This window comes from Castor canadensis, chromosome 18, assembly GCF_047511655.1.
Source record: "Castor canadensis chromosome 18, mCasCan1.hap1v2, whole genome shotgun sequence".
Lineage (NCBI taxonomy): Eukaryota > Metazoa > Chordata > Mammalia > Rodentia > Castoridae > Castor > Castor canadensis.
This window is the reverse complement of record NC_133403.1, coordinates 13,196,753-13,213,722: the sequence shown is the minus strand read 5'-3', so window position 1 is coordinate 13,213,722 and position 16,970 is coordinate 13,196,753. Positions and strand designations below refer to the sequence as shown.

At 51.9% G+C, this 16,970-nt stretch overlaps 2 protein-coding genes across 3 annotated transcripts; one reads left to right on the top strand and one right to left on the bottom strand.

Moving 5' to 3' along the window:
* The first annotated feature begins 2,826 nt into the window (after window positions 1-2,826).
* On the top strand, window positions 2,827-3,927 carry Tssk2 (testis specific serine kinase 2). The gene has a single exon (XM_020160713.2). The coding sequence runs from the start codon at window positions 2,827-2,829 to the stop codon at window positions 3,925-3,927; it is 1,101 nt and encodes a 366-aa protein (XP_020016302.1).
* A 1,795-nt stretch (window positions 3,928-5,722) lies between these two features.
* Ess2 (ess-2 splicing factor homolog) lies at window positions 5,723-16,167 on the bottom strand. 2 transcript variants are annotated; one of them, XM_020160710.2, is made up of 10 exons: window positions 16,012-16,167; window positions 14,863-15,031; window positions 14,683-14,778; window positions 11,876-12,045; window positions 11,644-11,761; window positions 11,172-11,305; window positions 10,288-10,390; window positions 9,524-9,633; window positions 6,821-6,936; window positions 5,723-6,283 (listed from the first exon to the last, which is right to left on the bottom strand). In XM_020160710.2, the coding sequence occupies exons 1-10, from the start codon at window positions 16,141-16,143 to the stop codon at window positions 6,004-6,006; spliced, it is 1,428 nt and encodes a 475-aa protein (XP_020016299.1). In that variant the 5' UTR covers window positions 16,144-16,167; the 3' UTR covers window positions 5,723-6,003. The 2 variants fall into 2 exon arrangements, with proteins under 2 accessions (XP_020016299.1, XP_073916767.1); XM_074060666.1 differs by having other exon boundaries at window positions 15,876-16,012.
* Window positions 16,168-16,970: the final 803 nt, after the last annotated feature.

The following is a 16,970-nucleotide window of genomic DNA, read 5'->3' as shown; positions in this document are numbered from 1 at the left end:
GCCTGGGTGGGAGGGGCTGCGGGAGGAATACTTGCTCTGTGTTTTATAGATGGAGAAACAACTCAGAAAGGGTTGGTGACCGTGCGAAAGGACAGCACTGGTGCAGCAGGTCCATCTGTGGTTCCTCCACAGATGGCCTCACCCTGTTGGACTACTACTGTGGGTTGCTCAACCCTGGCTCCATCACCTTCAGTGACCCTCAGAGACTCTAGGACTTAAAGGTGACCCCCATCATCTGTTCATGTTCCCTCCACACAGTGACCCTTAGGCCATCGCGGGCATTACCCATACTCATCCTTCTCCCACCTCCCTGACTCCTCAGACTTCAGCCATCCTCAGCCTCCCTAAGCACAGTTCCCAGTTCTCTGTCCTCATAGCTCCTTGACCTTGTGTCATGGCAGAGTCACCACGGTGCACTCACACAGGCTGGTATGACATTGAGGTTCCCTGGCCTCTGGGCTCCAGGAAGGTATGGCTGTCTCTAGTTCATCAGTGTTCCTCCACACCTAAAGCAGATCCTCAATACCTGCAGGATAAATAGGTCAGTGCACTAGTGAAGCCCAGGGTGGGGGAGTCTTTCCCAGTGTGCAGATCCCTGACCCATAGGACTGCAACACTGCAGTAACCCTGGAGGTCCCCAGTCTGATCTGACCTCTTCCTGGAATACACCAGGTACCCCAGCACCTCATACACATCCTGGATGAAGCTGCCTGCTGCATGTTCCAGCAGCTCTGCTTGTGCCAAGCCAACTGCTGCCTCCTCTGACATGTCTTCTAGTAACCAGAGAGACCACATGATCCTGGGCAACAGTAGGAAGTGAGGGAACAGATTCCACAAAAAAAGAGAGAATGAGGTGATGGAGTTGGCCAACAAGGCACATATTCAGAGAGCTGCCCCACAAACAGAGAACTTGGGGGTACAAGGGATGTGGGGTAAGAGAGAAGTGTCATGATCTGGCTCTTGACCTGTAAATTTTACAGCCAACCCCTTCTAGGACACAAAGGAGTGAAGTTATGGTCTCTTCAGCCAAAAACTACACCCAGGAAAAAGGAATGCATCAAGCTAGAGCTACTAGCCACTGTGCTACAGAGCCAGTGGAACTCAGCACTGCTGGCAGGGTGTCATCTTGGAAGCATCAACCCACCCTTCCCATCCTCTCAGCCTGGCATCACACAAGGTGTTCCCTACAGATGTGTCCACACAGTTGTACTTTTAGCCAAGAGGTCACATCCTGGCACATCCTGTCCTTCTTGTCCACCTGGTGGAGCCCTGCTGATCTTCCGTACCTAAGCTCCTACATCACTTCCTCTTTGAAACCTTCTGTCACTCCCTAACCGCCCCCCACCCCCGCCACTGCACACACCCTATAGAAACCAGTCTTCCTTGCTCTCCTGAACACAGCAGCCCTGGCTCACCTGTCCTGGCAGCTCCCTGTGGGCACAGGGTCCTGTGATGGATGACGATTGGATGTCAGTGCTTCTGAAGTGGCCAAGGAGATGCATACGGGATGCCAGTTTCCAAAGCAAATAGTCATGCACCGGGTACAAAAGACAGTCTGAGATGCAAATAATGAGCAATGCCAGGATTCCACCAGGCAACCCTTGCCCTCTGCTCACAAACATCCAAAATGATGGAATTGTGGACCCACGCATACACTCAAAGCTTGCTCTTCATGGGCAATGCTCTGAGGGCTGCCAATTCCCAGCGCCCCGCCCCCACCAGCCAACCTCCAGATCCCCCTGCCACTGCCTGCACCCCCACTGAACAGATCTAGGCTGGCTTTTCTTCAGCTCTCTCTGACCCACAAAGTCCTGCCCCCTAGCCTCCTCAGACCTGGCCCAAGGCACTGGCCTAAATACTCACCCCAGAGCCGATTATCTTTTTTCTGCCAGTGACCACCTTAAAACAGGAGTTGGACTGTGCAGTGATTGCCCATCACTTAAATAAGCCCAAATTTTTTCTCCTCTTCCCTCTTCCTGACTTGTGTCACTCAGCCATACTCAGAAGCCCTCTCCTGTCTGGGTACCTTATCACCTCTTCTACATGGGTGAAGCCCAACCCATCCTCTAAGCCTGTTCTGGTTCTCAGAATATGCATCTGCCTGTAGCTCTGGCCATCTAGCCATCTAGCCAGTCATCTAGCTAGACACTCAAGCACATCCCAGAGCACTGCCTGCCCTCCCGCGCCCACACACGCCTTCACTCACCACAGCAGAAGCAGAAGCAGCAGCAGCAGCTCATCCGTCCAGCTCAATAGCCCAAGGAGCTAGCATCATCCCAAGCAGAATTGCTTTACTCCACCGGGCTTGGAGCCACCACTGGCCTGGCTAGACTGGGGCAGACACCACTGGTTCCAAGGATACACTCTACAGGGTGTTCTCACTACACCCCAAAGAAGCTATAAAAAATTGGTCCTGGTGAAGTAAGTTCCCATGCCAGGGGAGGGGGAAAAGGCATGGGGCCACTTCCCCTTGGGCCTGACTTGTGAGGGGGAAGCCACAACAATAAAGAGGAGCAGAGGTGGGCTATCCCAGGCCTGGGTGCCAGCTTCATTCCAGTGGGCAGGGAGGGGAGCACTCCTTCCAGGCCAGCCTGGCTTCCAGGGTTCCAGAGGCCTCATTCCCTCCAGCCCAGTCCTCACTCCTGGCAGCCTGGCTTTATGACTTCATTCGCTGAAGTCACCTGGCGACAATGCTGAGCATTCCACCCCTCCAAGTCCAGGCCCAGCTTAGCCAGACGCCTCCCCACAGTGGAAATGAAGACAATGCCTGCTGGCCCCTGTGGGGAGGGGATGTAGACGGCAGCGGCACCAGCCGCTCCAGGCACCATGGACGATGCTGCAGTCCTAAGGAAGAAGGGTTACATCGTGGGAATCAATCTAGGCAAGGGCTCCTACGCAAAAGTGAAATCTGCCTACTCTGAGCGCCTAAAGTTCAATGTAGCAGTCAAGATCATCGACCGCAAGAAAACACCCACTGACTTTGTGGAGAGATTCCTTCCTCGGGAGATGGACATCTTGGCAACTGTCAACCACCGCTCCATCATCAAGACCTATGAGATCTTTGAGACTTCTGATGGGCGCATCTACATCATCATGGAGCTGGGCGTCCAGGGTGACCTCCTTGAATTCATCAAGTGCCAGGGAGCCCTGCACGAAGATGTGGCACGCAAGATGTTCCGCCAGCTCTCCTCAGCTGTCAAGTACTGCCATGACCTGGACGTCGTCCACCGAGACCTGAAATGCGAGAACCTTCTCCTCGACAAGGACTTCAACATCAAGCTGTCCGACTTCGGCTTCTCCAAGCACTGCCTGAGGGATGGCAGTGGTCGTATTGTCCTCAGCAAGACCTTCTGTGGGTCAGCGGCTTATGCAGCCCCCGAGGTGCTGCAGGGCATCCCCTACCAGCCCAAGGTGTACGACATCTGGAGCCTGGGCGTGATCCTGTACATCATGGTCTGTGGCTCCATGCCCTATGATGATTCCGACATCAAAAAGATGCTGCGCATCCAGAAGGAGCACCGTGTGGACTTTCCGCGCTCCAAGAACCTGACGGGTGAGTGCAAAGACCTCATCTACCGCATCCTGCAGCCGGACGTCAACCGGCGGCTGCACATTGACGAGATCCTCAGCCACTCGTGGCTGCAGCCCCCCAAGCCCAAAGTCATGTCTTCTGGTTCCTTCAAAAGGGAGGGGGAGGGCAAATACCGGACCGAGTGCAAACTAGATGCCCGGTCAGGCTCAAGACCTGAACACCGGCCTGAACACCGACCTGAACACCGACCTGACCACAAACTGGGGGCCAAAACCCAGCACCGGCTGCTGGTTGTGCCTGAGAATGAGGACAGAATGGAGGATAGGCTGGCCGAGACCTCCAGAGCTAAAGACCATCACATCTCAGGAGCAGAGGTGGGGAAAGCAAGCACCTAGTGGTGGAGAGGGCCCTGGGTGGGGGGACGTGATACGGTTTGCACTGACATGAAGTAGGCAGGTAGGAGCTGAAGAAGGCACAGGTGCAAGGAACAAGTAAAATTCGTCAATTAAACCACTATTTTGATTACGTTCTATTAGCTTTCTTCCACTTAGTAGCAAAGACGTTAATTACTGACCACCAAATAAACCACAAAGTGTATACAAGCATCCCGAGTGCCCAGTGAGGAATCTTTTTCTCTAGGACTCAACCGGCGCAGGGGTCTCCAGTGTTAGGGGTCCAGGGACAGGTGCTCAGACATAGACAGACTCAAGAGTGAGCCCTGTGGCAAGGAGAGGACCTCTGCTGCAGTCCACCTGCCAAGACCACATTGTCTGCCTCTGGCCTGCCCCCATCCCTAAGGCCTGCAGGGCTGAACAGCTCCATACTCCTCCCTCGCCATATGCAGTGCAGCTCACACTGACCCTGTCTCGCTCCCTCACATGGCTCCTTACTCAATGTCCTCCTCTAACCCCAGGGGTAATTTGAGATTGGTGACCTCAGCTGCTCACCGCCCCCCCCCCACATCATCCCCTAGAGGCAGCATCACGGAGACCATTGCTGGCACCCTCCCCACTCTGCAGACCTGCAAGCCCCAGGCAGCAGCCTGGTGATGATGCTGTCCCATCTCTCATGTTTCCTGCTTGTTACCATACCTCCCCAAAGCATGCTCCCCTGCTGACCAAATGCTTAAAGTGGACAGCACCAAAAAGTGCCCCTACTCTCCCTACCCCATTTCCTGGTGGTGGTGGGGGCTCTCTTGGGTTAAAACTCAACCTTCCCTGTGAAGCAAAAGGATCCAAAGCTCCAGCCCCAGCAGGTCCCAGGGCAGCCACCCCAGGAGTTCACAGAACTCACTGTAGAGATCAACAGAGGTCCTAGGCTGGTGCCAGGTGTTTGGCCCCAGACTAGCCTCCAGAGAACATCAGTGCTCAGAGAAGGAGAGAACCAATGCAGGAAGACTGAATGAAGACAGCACACACAGGGCTCAAAGCAGTACCTGGGTCTGAGCAGTCAAGTGTGCCCTGAGTCTCTGAGTATCAAAAGCTCCCAGGCCCCCAGAGGGTACCACCTATGACCCCTGGTGATGCCTGAAGACATTGACTTGGGAGCTACACCATGGTCTTGGACCCACCTGGGCCTAGAGAGGCCTTTCAACTCTGTAGGCAGCAGGCTCATGGGCTCAGCTGGCTGCCAGCCACCTAAGGGCCAGGCACCTACATCCTCTGTACCCCCTCAGCCAACAGGCACATGCTGAACCACAATGCATGATACTTGTGGTCTGCATAGAACCTGGCCTCTTTTTTAACACTGTGGCCCAGGCTGGGGTGAGGCTGGTGTCTCAGCAGAGCCCAGTGGGCAGTGTCAAGAGCAGGGGGAGAGCAAAAAGCAGGACAGAGTAGACGGCTTAGTCCCACCAGAGCTGGAAGCTGCTCTGCGAGGTTACAGCTGAGGCCACCAAGAAAGTGACTCATGACGGGGCCTGAGACGCACAATATGCATGGGCCTAGTAAAGCAAGCCGGCCAGGCCTGGCTGGCACAGAGCCCCAGGTACCCTGAGCATGATTTCTCAGAGGAGCAGAAAGACCTGGGGGGCGGAGGGTAAAGGGCATGTGTGAGCTCAGAAGGCAGTTCTGGGAGCCACTGAGCTTCCCCACAGAATGCCAGCCTCCAACCTTGAAGTCCTAGGACTGACGTAGGCCCCCAGGTGCACCAGAGCCAGTTCAGGGATAAGGATGGACAGGCAGCCTGGCCTGACTGTGCCACCTATTCTTTAATAATGGTTTAGATTGGGGGATTAAATAGAAAACAGTTTCAGCAAGGCCCTGGGGACAGCATGGTGCTGCACTCCAAGGGGAGGAGATGTGTGTCCTGAGCCAGCATGGCATGGCACGGCACTTTTCATCTGTGGTTCCTGGGATGAGCAATCGCCTCTGGCCCGGGCCTGGGTCCCCAGGGCTGAGTCCTCTGCTGGGTGTCCAGAAAACTGCCCAGCAGTCTCCACAAGTGTCCACAGGCCCAGCCCGGGCTTGGCTCTAAAAGAAGTCTGAGGCTTTGCGCCGGGCAGGCAGCTGCAGCAGGTTGTCCGTGATGGAAGCTGGGTCCTGTGTGAGGGGTGTGCGTGTGGCAGAGCCAGGGGCTGGTGTACTCGTGGGGGTCTGTGGCCCACTGGCTGGGGTCTTGAGGTGGGTGGAGCGTGCTGGAGATGGTGTGTAGCTGGCGCGCAGGGCACGATCCGTGTACTTGCTGGTTGTCCTGCTCACGAGGCGCTGTAGGGCTGGAGACATAGCTGGGCTCAGGCCTTTGGGGGTGAGGCTGGGGTGGAAGGATGGGCAAGAGAGAGGTTAGGTGGACGGAGTGCTGCCTGACACAGGGCTTCCCTCAACCCCTCAGGAAGAGCCCGTAAGAGGCACAGTCTTTCTGAGCTGAAGAGGAACACACAGGAAATCTGGCACACAACAGTCAGGCCAAACCTGAGGTTAGTGGCAGTGCTGCCTTTGGTTGTGGGGCTGGGTGGATCCCAGACCTCTGAGAGTTGGAGTTCCTACCCCTCTCCAAAGTGAATGATAACACTGTCTTCACAGGGCTGACAGGAGCTCAGAGTGGGACAAAGGGCCTAAAGGTGCTTCTTAAAGTTGGGCCAAGGAAGATATGGAGCAAAGAAGATGGAGAGGGGCCCACAGTCTGGTCCATATGCGGCCACAGACTCTGGAGGCGAGGAGCAGCTATAGAACCCACTGCAGAACCCTGTGGATCCTTCCTGGGTATTGCAGGTGGGCAGAGCAGGGGCAGGGCAGAGACACCAGCCTATCCCTACCCTGGCCCAAGGGCCTGAGCCCTTGGCCCCCTCACCTGGCCAGGTTCTCCGTCACTCTCCGCAAGGCTTCTTGCTTCTTGGCCCGGTTCTTGGCAGCAGCCTCATTGGCCATCTTCAGGCCTAGCCGCTCCCTGCGGCCTGGTTCCAAGATCTGCAAAGCAGCAGGCATTTGGGTGGTCTGTGCTGGACCTACTACCAAGCCAGGCAGTCCCTTACTTGGAAGAGCAACTGATGTGGGTCCCAGTATCTTCCCTCTAGCTGCCATGTTCCTGCAACCCACTGCCACCTCCCCAGTGTTCCCACCAATGTCACTTCTGTAGTGACATAAAATGTAGGTCTTCAACTAGAAGCAGCATGACAAGAAGCATTTGGAAAAATGCTAAAACTTCACTGTCTTCAAGAAAACAAAAATTAATCCACAGTACCATTGGTCCTCACTTACTGATTCTTTAGCAAATTGCTTGTGGCAATGTATGAAATAAATGCTCATATCTCAGAATCTCACTTCTGAGAAATTGTCTCAAAACAATTCAAAGGAATAAGAGACAAAACTCACTGTGAGCACAAAGTTGTTCATTGTAGCCTTATTTGTAACTGGAAAATACTGAAAGTAACCTATGGTTCAAAAAATAAGTGAAAGGGACTAGGCACTATGTTTGCAATCCCATATACTTGAGAGGTGGAGGTAGGAGGCTCGCCCTGGGCAAAAGCACAAGACCTTATCTGAATACACTAAAAGCAAAAAGGACTAGGACATGGCTCACATGGTAGAGTACTTACTTAGTAAGCAGTAGACCTTGGGTATAAAGTAAAAAGAGTGAAAGGTAGGGCACGATAGCACACCATAGGACTATGAACTGGAGGCCAGCCTGGGCTATACAGAGAAACCCTAGGTCAAAAACAAAAGCCCCCACTGTGCCAGAACTGCACAGCTACCTAGGGCCTGGACCTCTTCACCTATCCCCAGTAGGCTCTCAAGGCAAAGACTGCCAAGGCATGCTCTTACAAGGTTTTAGGGTGGGAAAAAGTGAGCCTTGTTTTCATTTGTTTCCCTCTGGTTACTAAAATGACCATCTTTATTAACCTTCTGTATTTCTTTTAAGAACTCCCCATGTGAATGAGGCCTCTTTTTCCATCAATGTGCTTACCTTGGTCTTTGTTTTGCTACCTATAAGATCTTTTACCTATCAATTAAGCTTTATGACATTTTCTTCTGTACTAAAGAACTAAAGAATTTGTTTTGCTATACAATTTTTTTTTCCAGTTATTTGCTTTTGTTTCTTTTTTTGGCAGTACTGAGGTTTGAACTCAGGATCTCAACTTGCTAGGCAAGCCCTCTACCACTTGAGCCACACCCCTAGCTCTTTTTGCTTGTTATTTTTCAGACAGGGACTAGGTTTTCTTGCCCAGGCTGGCCTAGACGATTCTCTTACATTACACCTCCTTTACGGCTGAGATGACAGGAGCACATCTGTTTTTCCCAGACTGGCATCAAACCCTGATCCTCCCAATCTCTGCCTCCCAAGTAACTAGGATTACAGGCACAAGCCACTGTGCCAGCCCCCTGCCATTTTTTTTTTAAGATGAGGTGGTCTCACTATGTTGCCCAGGCTCGTCTCCAACTCCTGGGTTCAAGTGATCCTTCTGCCTCAGCCTCCCAAGTGGCTGGAACTAGCTTTTGTGACTTTTTTGATGTACTAAAGTTTGTCATTTTCACATACATTAGCTCCTACCCTACCTTCAGGGGATATGGTCTAAGACCCCCACCGGATACGCAAAAGCTCAGATGGCATCAAACGAACCCTACGTACATTATGTTTTTCCTTATATATAGCTACAATAGAGTTTAGTTTATAAATTAGCAGCTGGGGGTATATAGTTCAGGGGTAGAACACGTGCTTAGAAGATGGTGTAATCTACACCCTTGACCTCTGTAATAATACCAACTTCTGCCTCCTGTGACCTCCTGACACCAATTCAGCACAGGTGGGACCCAGTAACCCAACAGCAGGATGTACATGCCCCAAGTTTCAGCAACCTCTCCTTCCCTCTCTAAACTCTTATCAAGTCAGTCAGCCTCACCAACAAACTCCCTGTAGCCCAGTGTGTCTCATCTCCATGACTCCCAGGGTCACACCTGCTCACTCATCTGTGCCATCCAGGGCCACCTGAGCCTCAGTTTTCTACCCCACCTGGCACTCAGGGGTCACACAATGCACCTCTGCTAGCTGCATGTGACCCAGCCCACGATGAGCCCTCCTGACCTGCCGCAGTTCTCGCGTACTCCACTCCACCCACTCCTACAAAGCCAGGATCCAGCAGTACAATCAAGGGTGTCTCTAATTGTGTTCTGTAACCAAAGGTCTTGCTGTGCCAGCATACAACCCTTCTGAGAATGCAAACCATATCCATAGCTCTCAGACTTACACTGCAGTTGGAGTTCCTGCTCTCTGATCAATTTGCCTCCTCTGTGAACAGCCCCTGGGCCTCCAGGTCACTCCCTGCCTTGGTGCCTTGGCCTCCACTCTCCCAAATCCCTCCTTGAAAGTCCCACCCATCTCTATCTTCAGTGCCCTGGAATTCAGAAGCGCCAGTGTTCAGCCCCATCAGGCGGTCCTACTTTGACCACTGACAGATCAGAGTTCAGTTGCCTGTGCTCAATTTTGGGCAGCAGAGACTCAGGACTCCTAGGCATTCACACTGAGTCCCAACCCGGCCTCCCTCTCACCATAACCCACCTTGAAAGATGGTCCTGGTGTCCTGTCCACATAAGGCGTCTCTGACCCTTCAATTCTCAGTGGTGTGTTCTCAACCTCCCCCCAGGTCATCAGCGGAGACTCATTCACACCTACAGATGGAGAGTCCACAGTCATCTCAGGCCAGTGAATCCCAGTGCTGCCCCAGATAACATCAAAGCCAACAGCTAGCCTCTCTCCTTCCCCAGGACTCTAGAACCCTGGGACTCCCATCTTCTGAGAGGGAAATGCCAAGGTCACTATGGCCCCATAACAGGACAGAGGTGCTGAACCTGAGGAAGCTGGGTCAGATGGGCCCCATCCTAACACAGGGCCAGGGAAGCCCTCAGAAACTTCCTCCCCTACTATCAAGGGAGGAGATGCTCTGGACTTCCAGGGCCCCCAAACCTTCTAGAACTCAGGGCAAACCTGAGTTGCCTGCACAAGTCACAGCCCACATCACAGCAACCAGCACTGAATACACAGAGGCCAGCATGTGGGATGGCAAAGGACACCCTAGTACAACAAGGGATCCCCACAGTCTCCCCCGCCTCCCTAGTGAGGAAGTTGCAGGCTTGGTGTCCAGAGCCCTCCCTCCCTGCAGTCCTCTCTGCATTTTGATATGTAGACACTGCACACACAGCACCCTGCCTGCTGACATCACAGGCAGGACCAGAACAGGAAATGGCACCATGGGACATCTCAGGTCAGGTCTGCTGAGCCCACCCACAGCCCTAACCAGTCTGTGTATCTGGCCCATTTCTCACCAGGGGCAGGAGAAGGGGTGGCAACAAATCCAAATCCGCCCACTCGAGGGGACTCCTGAGGGATGAGCTCCTTGCCGTCAGGGCCCACCTTGCCCTGTTTGTGCTGGAACAAGCAGAAAAGCTATCATCAGGGGGGCTCTCCTCAGCTGGTTGGGGCTGGAAACACCTCTCCTCCTCAGAGCAAAGCTGGGGTTCTGATATGGGCAGCCCGGTGAGGAAGAGAGAGAGGACCACTGTCCTTGAAGGCCTGTCAGAGTGGGCATCCAAGATCCAAGCAAGCCCCTCCCCATCCACAGCAGCTCTGACATCCTCAGTCTCTCAGAGTACAATACTGACAATGGATGGGGCTGTGCTGCCTCTTCCCCCCAAGCACCTTAAGTCTCCCCATCACTTGCTCCCCACCCTGAAACCATGACCACCAACCAGTCACCATCAGAGAGCACTCACTCATCTTTGTTCCTGACTGGGACTTCCTCTGCCACTGCAAAATGTCCCACCACGACTTATCCTCCTCTAGGGCCGGGCTCCCTTCTAGCACTTGCTCTCCCCTGCCTGCCCAGCCCATGTCTACCCACAGTTCTGCCTGGTGTTGGGGTGTGGGCGTGGCAGACCGGGCTGGCTTCCAGAAGCCATCAAGGAAGCTAGCATGGATCTAGGCTCATAGAATGTGTCTGACCAAGACAGTGTGCCAGTGGAAGTCTGTACAGGCTGAGAAGAGACACTGGGCCCTGCCACACAGGGGCCCCAGTATTTCTCTGCCTGTTGAGCTCCACCAAGCCCAAGAAGTCCTAACTTAATGAGGAGAGCCAAGATGTCTACCATGCCTGCCCACAATCAGCCCAGCCACATCTGACCTTGTGCACTCACTGGCCCTGATAGCTCACCTGGGCATTGAGGGCAGCTGCTTGTTGGAGCTGGGACCTGCTCAGGGCCTGGCTGAAGGGGTCCCGGAGGAATCGGGTGTTCTTATGTACCACCTGCCGGGGCTTCTTGAACAGCTGCTCTTCATCAGGGACACCTGGCAGAGACAGAAGCAGCAAGTGTCAGAGGGGTGGGCAGGGCCTGGCTCAGCCTCAGCAGTCTGTGTGGGGCAAGAGCTTCACTCAGCAAGTCACGCCCAAATGAACAGAAGCATCATTACCTAGCCTAACTCACATTCCACAGCCTGAATAAAGCTGGAGAAGGCCTCACTGTGCCACTGATAGATATCACAGTCTCACCCATCTGAGAGAGACCAGAACTCCTCTGAGGACTATACTGTAAGGAAGCAACCTGAAGGCGACCCAAACACAGAGCCTGGCACACAAAGCTGTAACCCTCACCTCCCTGACCTGCCATCCAGCCCCACCCACTCACCATCTGGGTAGTACATGAGGGAATTCTTGGCCTTGTACTTCCAGGCCTCCACGCCAGCCTGGCTGCTCTCAATAGCTTGGCGCTCTGCTGATGGTAGTTCAAGATTATCTTTCTGCCTCTATAATCACATGGGGAAACATGAAGGTCTGGGGGCCCCCAGGCATTGTATTGGGGACCATGGGACTCCCCCACCCAAACGGAGGATGCCTATGTCCCAAAAATCTAGGGCTACCTTCTCAAACTCCTCCTCAGCCTGATAAAGCCAGGCATGGCGGGCCCGGCTCTTCTCTTTGGCTACTTCCATGATCTCTTGGAAAGAGGCGTTGTCCTCACTTGTGTAACGGCTGAGGAAGACATCCAGGCTAGGAAGCGGCTCCTTCTCCTCCTCCTCTCCAACCTCTCCTGCTCAGGGGTTGTAGATGGGGGAACGCAGTACCACATACAACATAAACACTTTGCAGTCAGGGGAGACCAGTGCATCCAGCCCTGAGACTCACACCACCCTATAAGCAGGGTTAGAATCCTCACCCTTGCTAGATGACATCCCATGGGGTGAAACTGACCCACCCCAGCTGCCCAGGTCGGTCTCAGGTAGCATCCTGCACCTGCCTGGGCAGTTCTGCTCATCTGCTGGATGCCAAGACAAGCATTCAATCTGATTAATTAGGATTGGGAGAAGCATTAAAGTGTTTGTGATGACAAAAGTTTGACAAGCTCTTCCTCTGCCAAATTGAGCTAATCCTATAGGATCCACCTAAAAACCCTGAGAACTCTCCCTCCCTCCCTGGGATTTCCTTACCCTTATTGCTCTTCCCTTCCTGGTACTTGTACTACAGGTGTATAGTGGTCACCTAAGCATCCAGACTTGCCAACTAGCCCCTAAGGCAGGACCCATATAGCTCAGTGTTCCAGGTAGGGTCTCACAGGTTCTGGGTCACAACCCCAGTCACCACCTCAGCCACGATGGAAAGTGGCATTCCTATAGAGATGCGCTATACATTTCAGAAGAGCTTTCTCTTTCATTCTACCGATATTCTTGACCATCAACTACATGCTAGACTGTGCAAAGTACAGTGGCGGCAAGTTTGAGACTTGAGGTTGGAAAGGGGAGAACTCAAGCCCCGTTCCACTACTGACCATTTCTGAGACCTACAGCAATCATTCCCTTTAGGAGCCTGTTTCCTCAGCTGTAAACATGAAATCATGGTATCTGCCACTTAGATTACCGAAAGGATTTGCAGATTTACTGACATAAAAGGTATATATGTATAGAAAGAAAAGAATCTTCAAACAGCCCTATCGCTTGCATGCTGCATTTCAACTGAGAACCAAGCTCTAATAACAACAAGAACTGTGTTAATAGCAGAAAAATCTGGGTTGTGATGCAGAAACATGTTTGTGTGAGCACACTGCACTTTTGTGCTAGCATAGTGTACTGTAAACTAGAATCTGGTTTTAAAAAAGCCGGGTGCCGGTGGCTCACACCTGTAATCCCAGCTACTCAGGAGGCAGAGATCAGGAAGACTGAGATTCAAAGCCAGCCCAGGCAAATAGTTCATGAGACCCTATCTCAAAAAAACCCTTCTCAAAAGAGAAGTGGAGTGGCTCAAGGTGAAGGCCGAGTTCAAGCCCCAGTTTTGAACCACAAAAATAAATCAATAAATAATCTTGGGCCTGCTGTTCTAGCTATTTGGGAGACTGAAATCAGGAGGACTGTAGTTCAAGGCCAGCCCAAGCAAATACTTCATTAGACCCCATCTTCAAAATAGCCAGAATAAAATAAACTGGAAGTGTGGCTCAAGGAGTACAGTGCCTGCTCTGCAAGCTCGAAGCCCAGAGTTCAAACTCCACTCCCACCAAAAAAAAAAAAATGGATTGGTGGCATGGCTGAAGTGGTAGAACACTACTTAGCAAGTGTAAGGCCCCAAGTTCAAACCCCAGTATCAGATTATATACATCTCTATATCTCTATATATACATAATACATATATACCTTCTATATAGTATACACATCTTGTTCACCTGTAGGTGCACCAATACTTTCCTACTGACCAAAGATCAACTGATCCTAATGATGTCCCATAGCACATGGCACACTTATAGTCAAGAGGACACAAGATGTCCTTTCCTAAAGAGATTCTCTAAAGAGAATCTCTAAAGATGGGATGTATCTTATACACGCACGTCTCAACCCACAGTAAGTGTGTGAAGACAACTCATGCATCTGTTCTACATACAGCTATTGAAGGTCTACAACATACTACATGCTGTTCTGGATATAGACATACAGGTGAAAGCAAGACAAAGTCCTTGCTCTTCTGGAGAGGATGCTAATTAGGATGAGAGGCAATAAACAGAATTTTTTTTTAAATGTTATGTCCTACAATGAAAAAACAAGCCAGCAGTCTGGGCTATATAGTAAGACCCCAACTGAAAAAAAAAAAGAAGCCAGGTCTGGCAGACTGTCTAGCAAATGTGAGGCACTGAGTTCAAATCCCAGTACGGCCAAAAAAAAAAAACCAAAAAAAAAAAAAACAAACAACAACAACAACCAACAAAACCAGGCTAGAAAACACAGAGCACCATACGCATTGTGACTTTAAATGGAAGGTCAGGAACATCAGGGCAGAGACCTAAAGGAAGAGAGGAGCGAGCTACACAGCTGTCTGGGGGATGTGACCAATATGGAAAGAAACAAGCACAAAACACAAAGGCCCTGAGGCATCTTCAGCAGACAGCAATAAAAGGAACCCATAAAGCCCACAGGGCAAGGGCTGACATAGTGAGCAGGCTGGTCAGACAGATGAAAACACTCTTATTCCACAGAGATGGGCCAAAGGCCCAGAGGACTGCTCCACAGTTGAGAGCTAAATCCAGATCTTCTGCTTCCTAGACCAGTGCTCTTTGATCCCATGGGTTACTATTTAGGCAAGGAGACTGCTCAGGGAGAAGATGTGACCTGCAGCCTCTGGGCCACTCCTTCACCACTTTCAGAATACAATCTTGACCATGTGACCAGAAGATTGAGCTGTGACTCACCATCCTCCATGCCTCGGCCCTGGGGTCTAGGTTTGTTGCCCACCACTCCAGAGCCTGTGTGCACCTCAGGAGTTTCAAATGTGGCTGGGGTTACATCTGGCGGAAGAAGGTTGAAAATTAGAGTGAACCTATGGTGACACTCAGTGGATGTTCCCCTCTCTGCTACCAAGATCCTCTTACAGGGTGGTGGGGGCTCTCGGGACATCTTGCCCAGGGCAGAGCCAAACTTGATGGCGATCTGGCGCATCCGTTCCAAGTCGCCATTCTCCTCAGCTTCCAGGTACTCCTTCTGTGCTTGTAGCTTTTCCACATCAGGGAAGAAGTCCCTCTGTATGACCATCTGGAGGCCCTATCAGGAGAAATCAAAGCAAATGTCAGAGCTGCCATCTGGGTGGCCCGCCTCACAGTCCACTGTGCAAGCTAAAGCCCTTACTGCACCTTCTTCAGCTTCTCCTTATTGGGGCTCATGTGAGGAAGTTGAGGGGCACTTTCTAGTGAGGCTGAACATCCCACGTGGCCTTGCTGCTACATCTAACTGCTAAATACTTTCCTGATGCCCAGGAATCCCTTCTCTCTCCCCCTTACTAACTGGCTCGTTCTCTGCTGGCTCCACCCACCACACCAGCCAGACCAATGCAGTTGTTGCCACCTCATTCCACTCCTGAGCTTTTATTTCCAATCTAAATCTTTCTCTTGAGTGACTTCAGCCAGTCACCACTGCCACCACCACCTGATGAAATTCCCAAGTCTGCACCTCCAGCCAGACCTTGCTTTGGAGCTGCAAAACCGTACACCAGCTGTCTACTAATGCCATCCTCGGTTTATTCCAGAAACGACCCAAATTTATCCAGTCTAAAACCAGGCCGGCTTCCTCCAAGCCGTGCGTGAGCTGCTTCTCCCGCGTGTTTGCGGTAGGACCAAATCCTACGTCGAGGGGCATCCAAAGCACTCTCTCAGTGATGCTGCCACCACAGCATATTTCCAGGACCCCCCCCCAGCCTTCATACTTGCTGTCACCGCCTTCCTGAAAGTCATCTTTGCCAGCATCCTTCAAGCATGTCAAATTTCTACTCGTAATTTAATAGAAAACTTTTTTTCCTGACCCTCACCTTATTCAACAGAGCCTCCCCCCTTCCCCCTGAAAACACTACTATGCTTCCCCAATTAAGGACACCTCCCTCTGCAATGTTTACTTGGCTCTCAGGACTTTCCACATCCCAAGTGCAGGGAATCCGTTGTTACACTGCCGTCCGAAAGCGCCGGGACCGGAGAGGAGTACGAAAAGACCGAGGGACCCGGAAGTCGTTGGCATTCGCACTGAGGTCGTACCTCGATATACTCTTCCTCATCCAGGACCCGCTGCTTTCTCGTCGCAGTCCCAGCCTCCCCAGCCGCGCGCTTCCTCGGGGGCCCGGACGCAGCCGGCAACAAGGACCGGGCGGATGAGCCGGGCGTCTCCATCGCTATCCCAGAACCGCTAGGGCGGCGCAGGCGCGACACAGAGTTGGGAGGGGCGGGGAGGGGAGGGTGGGAACTTCACCATTTGCGCAGGCGCCTCCAACAACTAACCAATGGGGAAGCAGCACTTTTCTAACGCCAGCCGGCGCACAGTATAACGTCACTATGAGCGCTGGGTCTTATGGGAGTTGTATTCTTCCCCCACCCACCACCCCAATCCAGCGGTATTCATGTTTGGGCTGTAGACTCTATGGGGCGCTGTTGTGAGGGGCTATTCGACGTGTCGTTCACGCTACAGTTAGAATTTTCAGCACTAGGGAAAACCAAAAGATGTTGGGATTCCAATTTCTCGCAAATAATCACTGCATATGCTTCAATATTACTAACGAAAACACTATTCAGAAAACTTAGTTATATACGAGTTCCAAACTTTATGCAAGAACACTCTGACAATTTTTTCTAGAGTTACCTAGCAAAACATCAATGAAACGAACAAAACAATAGTTCAATAAGGAAATTTCTAGCTGGCGCTGGTGGCTCACGCCTGTAATCCTAGCTACTCAGGAGGCAGCGATCAAGAGGTTTGCGGCTCCAAGCCAGCCCAGGCAAATAGTTCCGCAAGACCCTGTCTTCAAAAACCCTTTACAGAAAAAAGTAGGGCCGGAGGAGTTACTCAGAGTTCAAACCTCACTATAAAAAAAAAAAAAAAAAAAAAGGAAAGAAAGAAAGAAAGATTAATCCCTAAATCCAGAGTGGGCTTCCCAGAAGAGGAAAATTCTCACTCAAATGGTACAGAAAACTAAGTATTTTTCAGGAATTTCTTCCCAAAG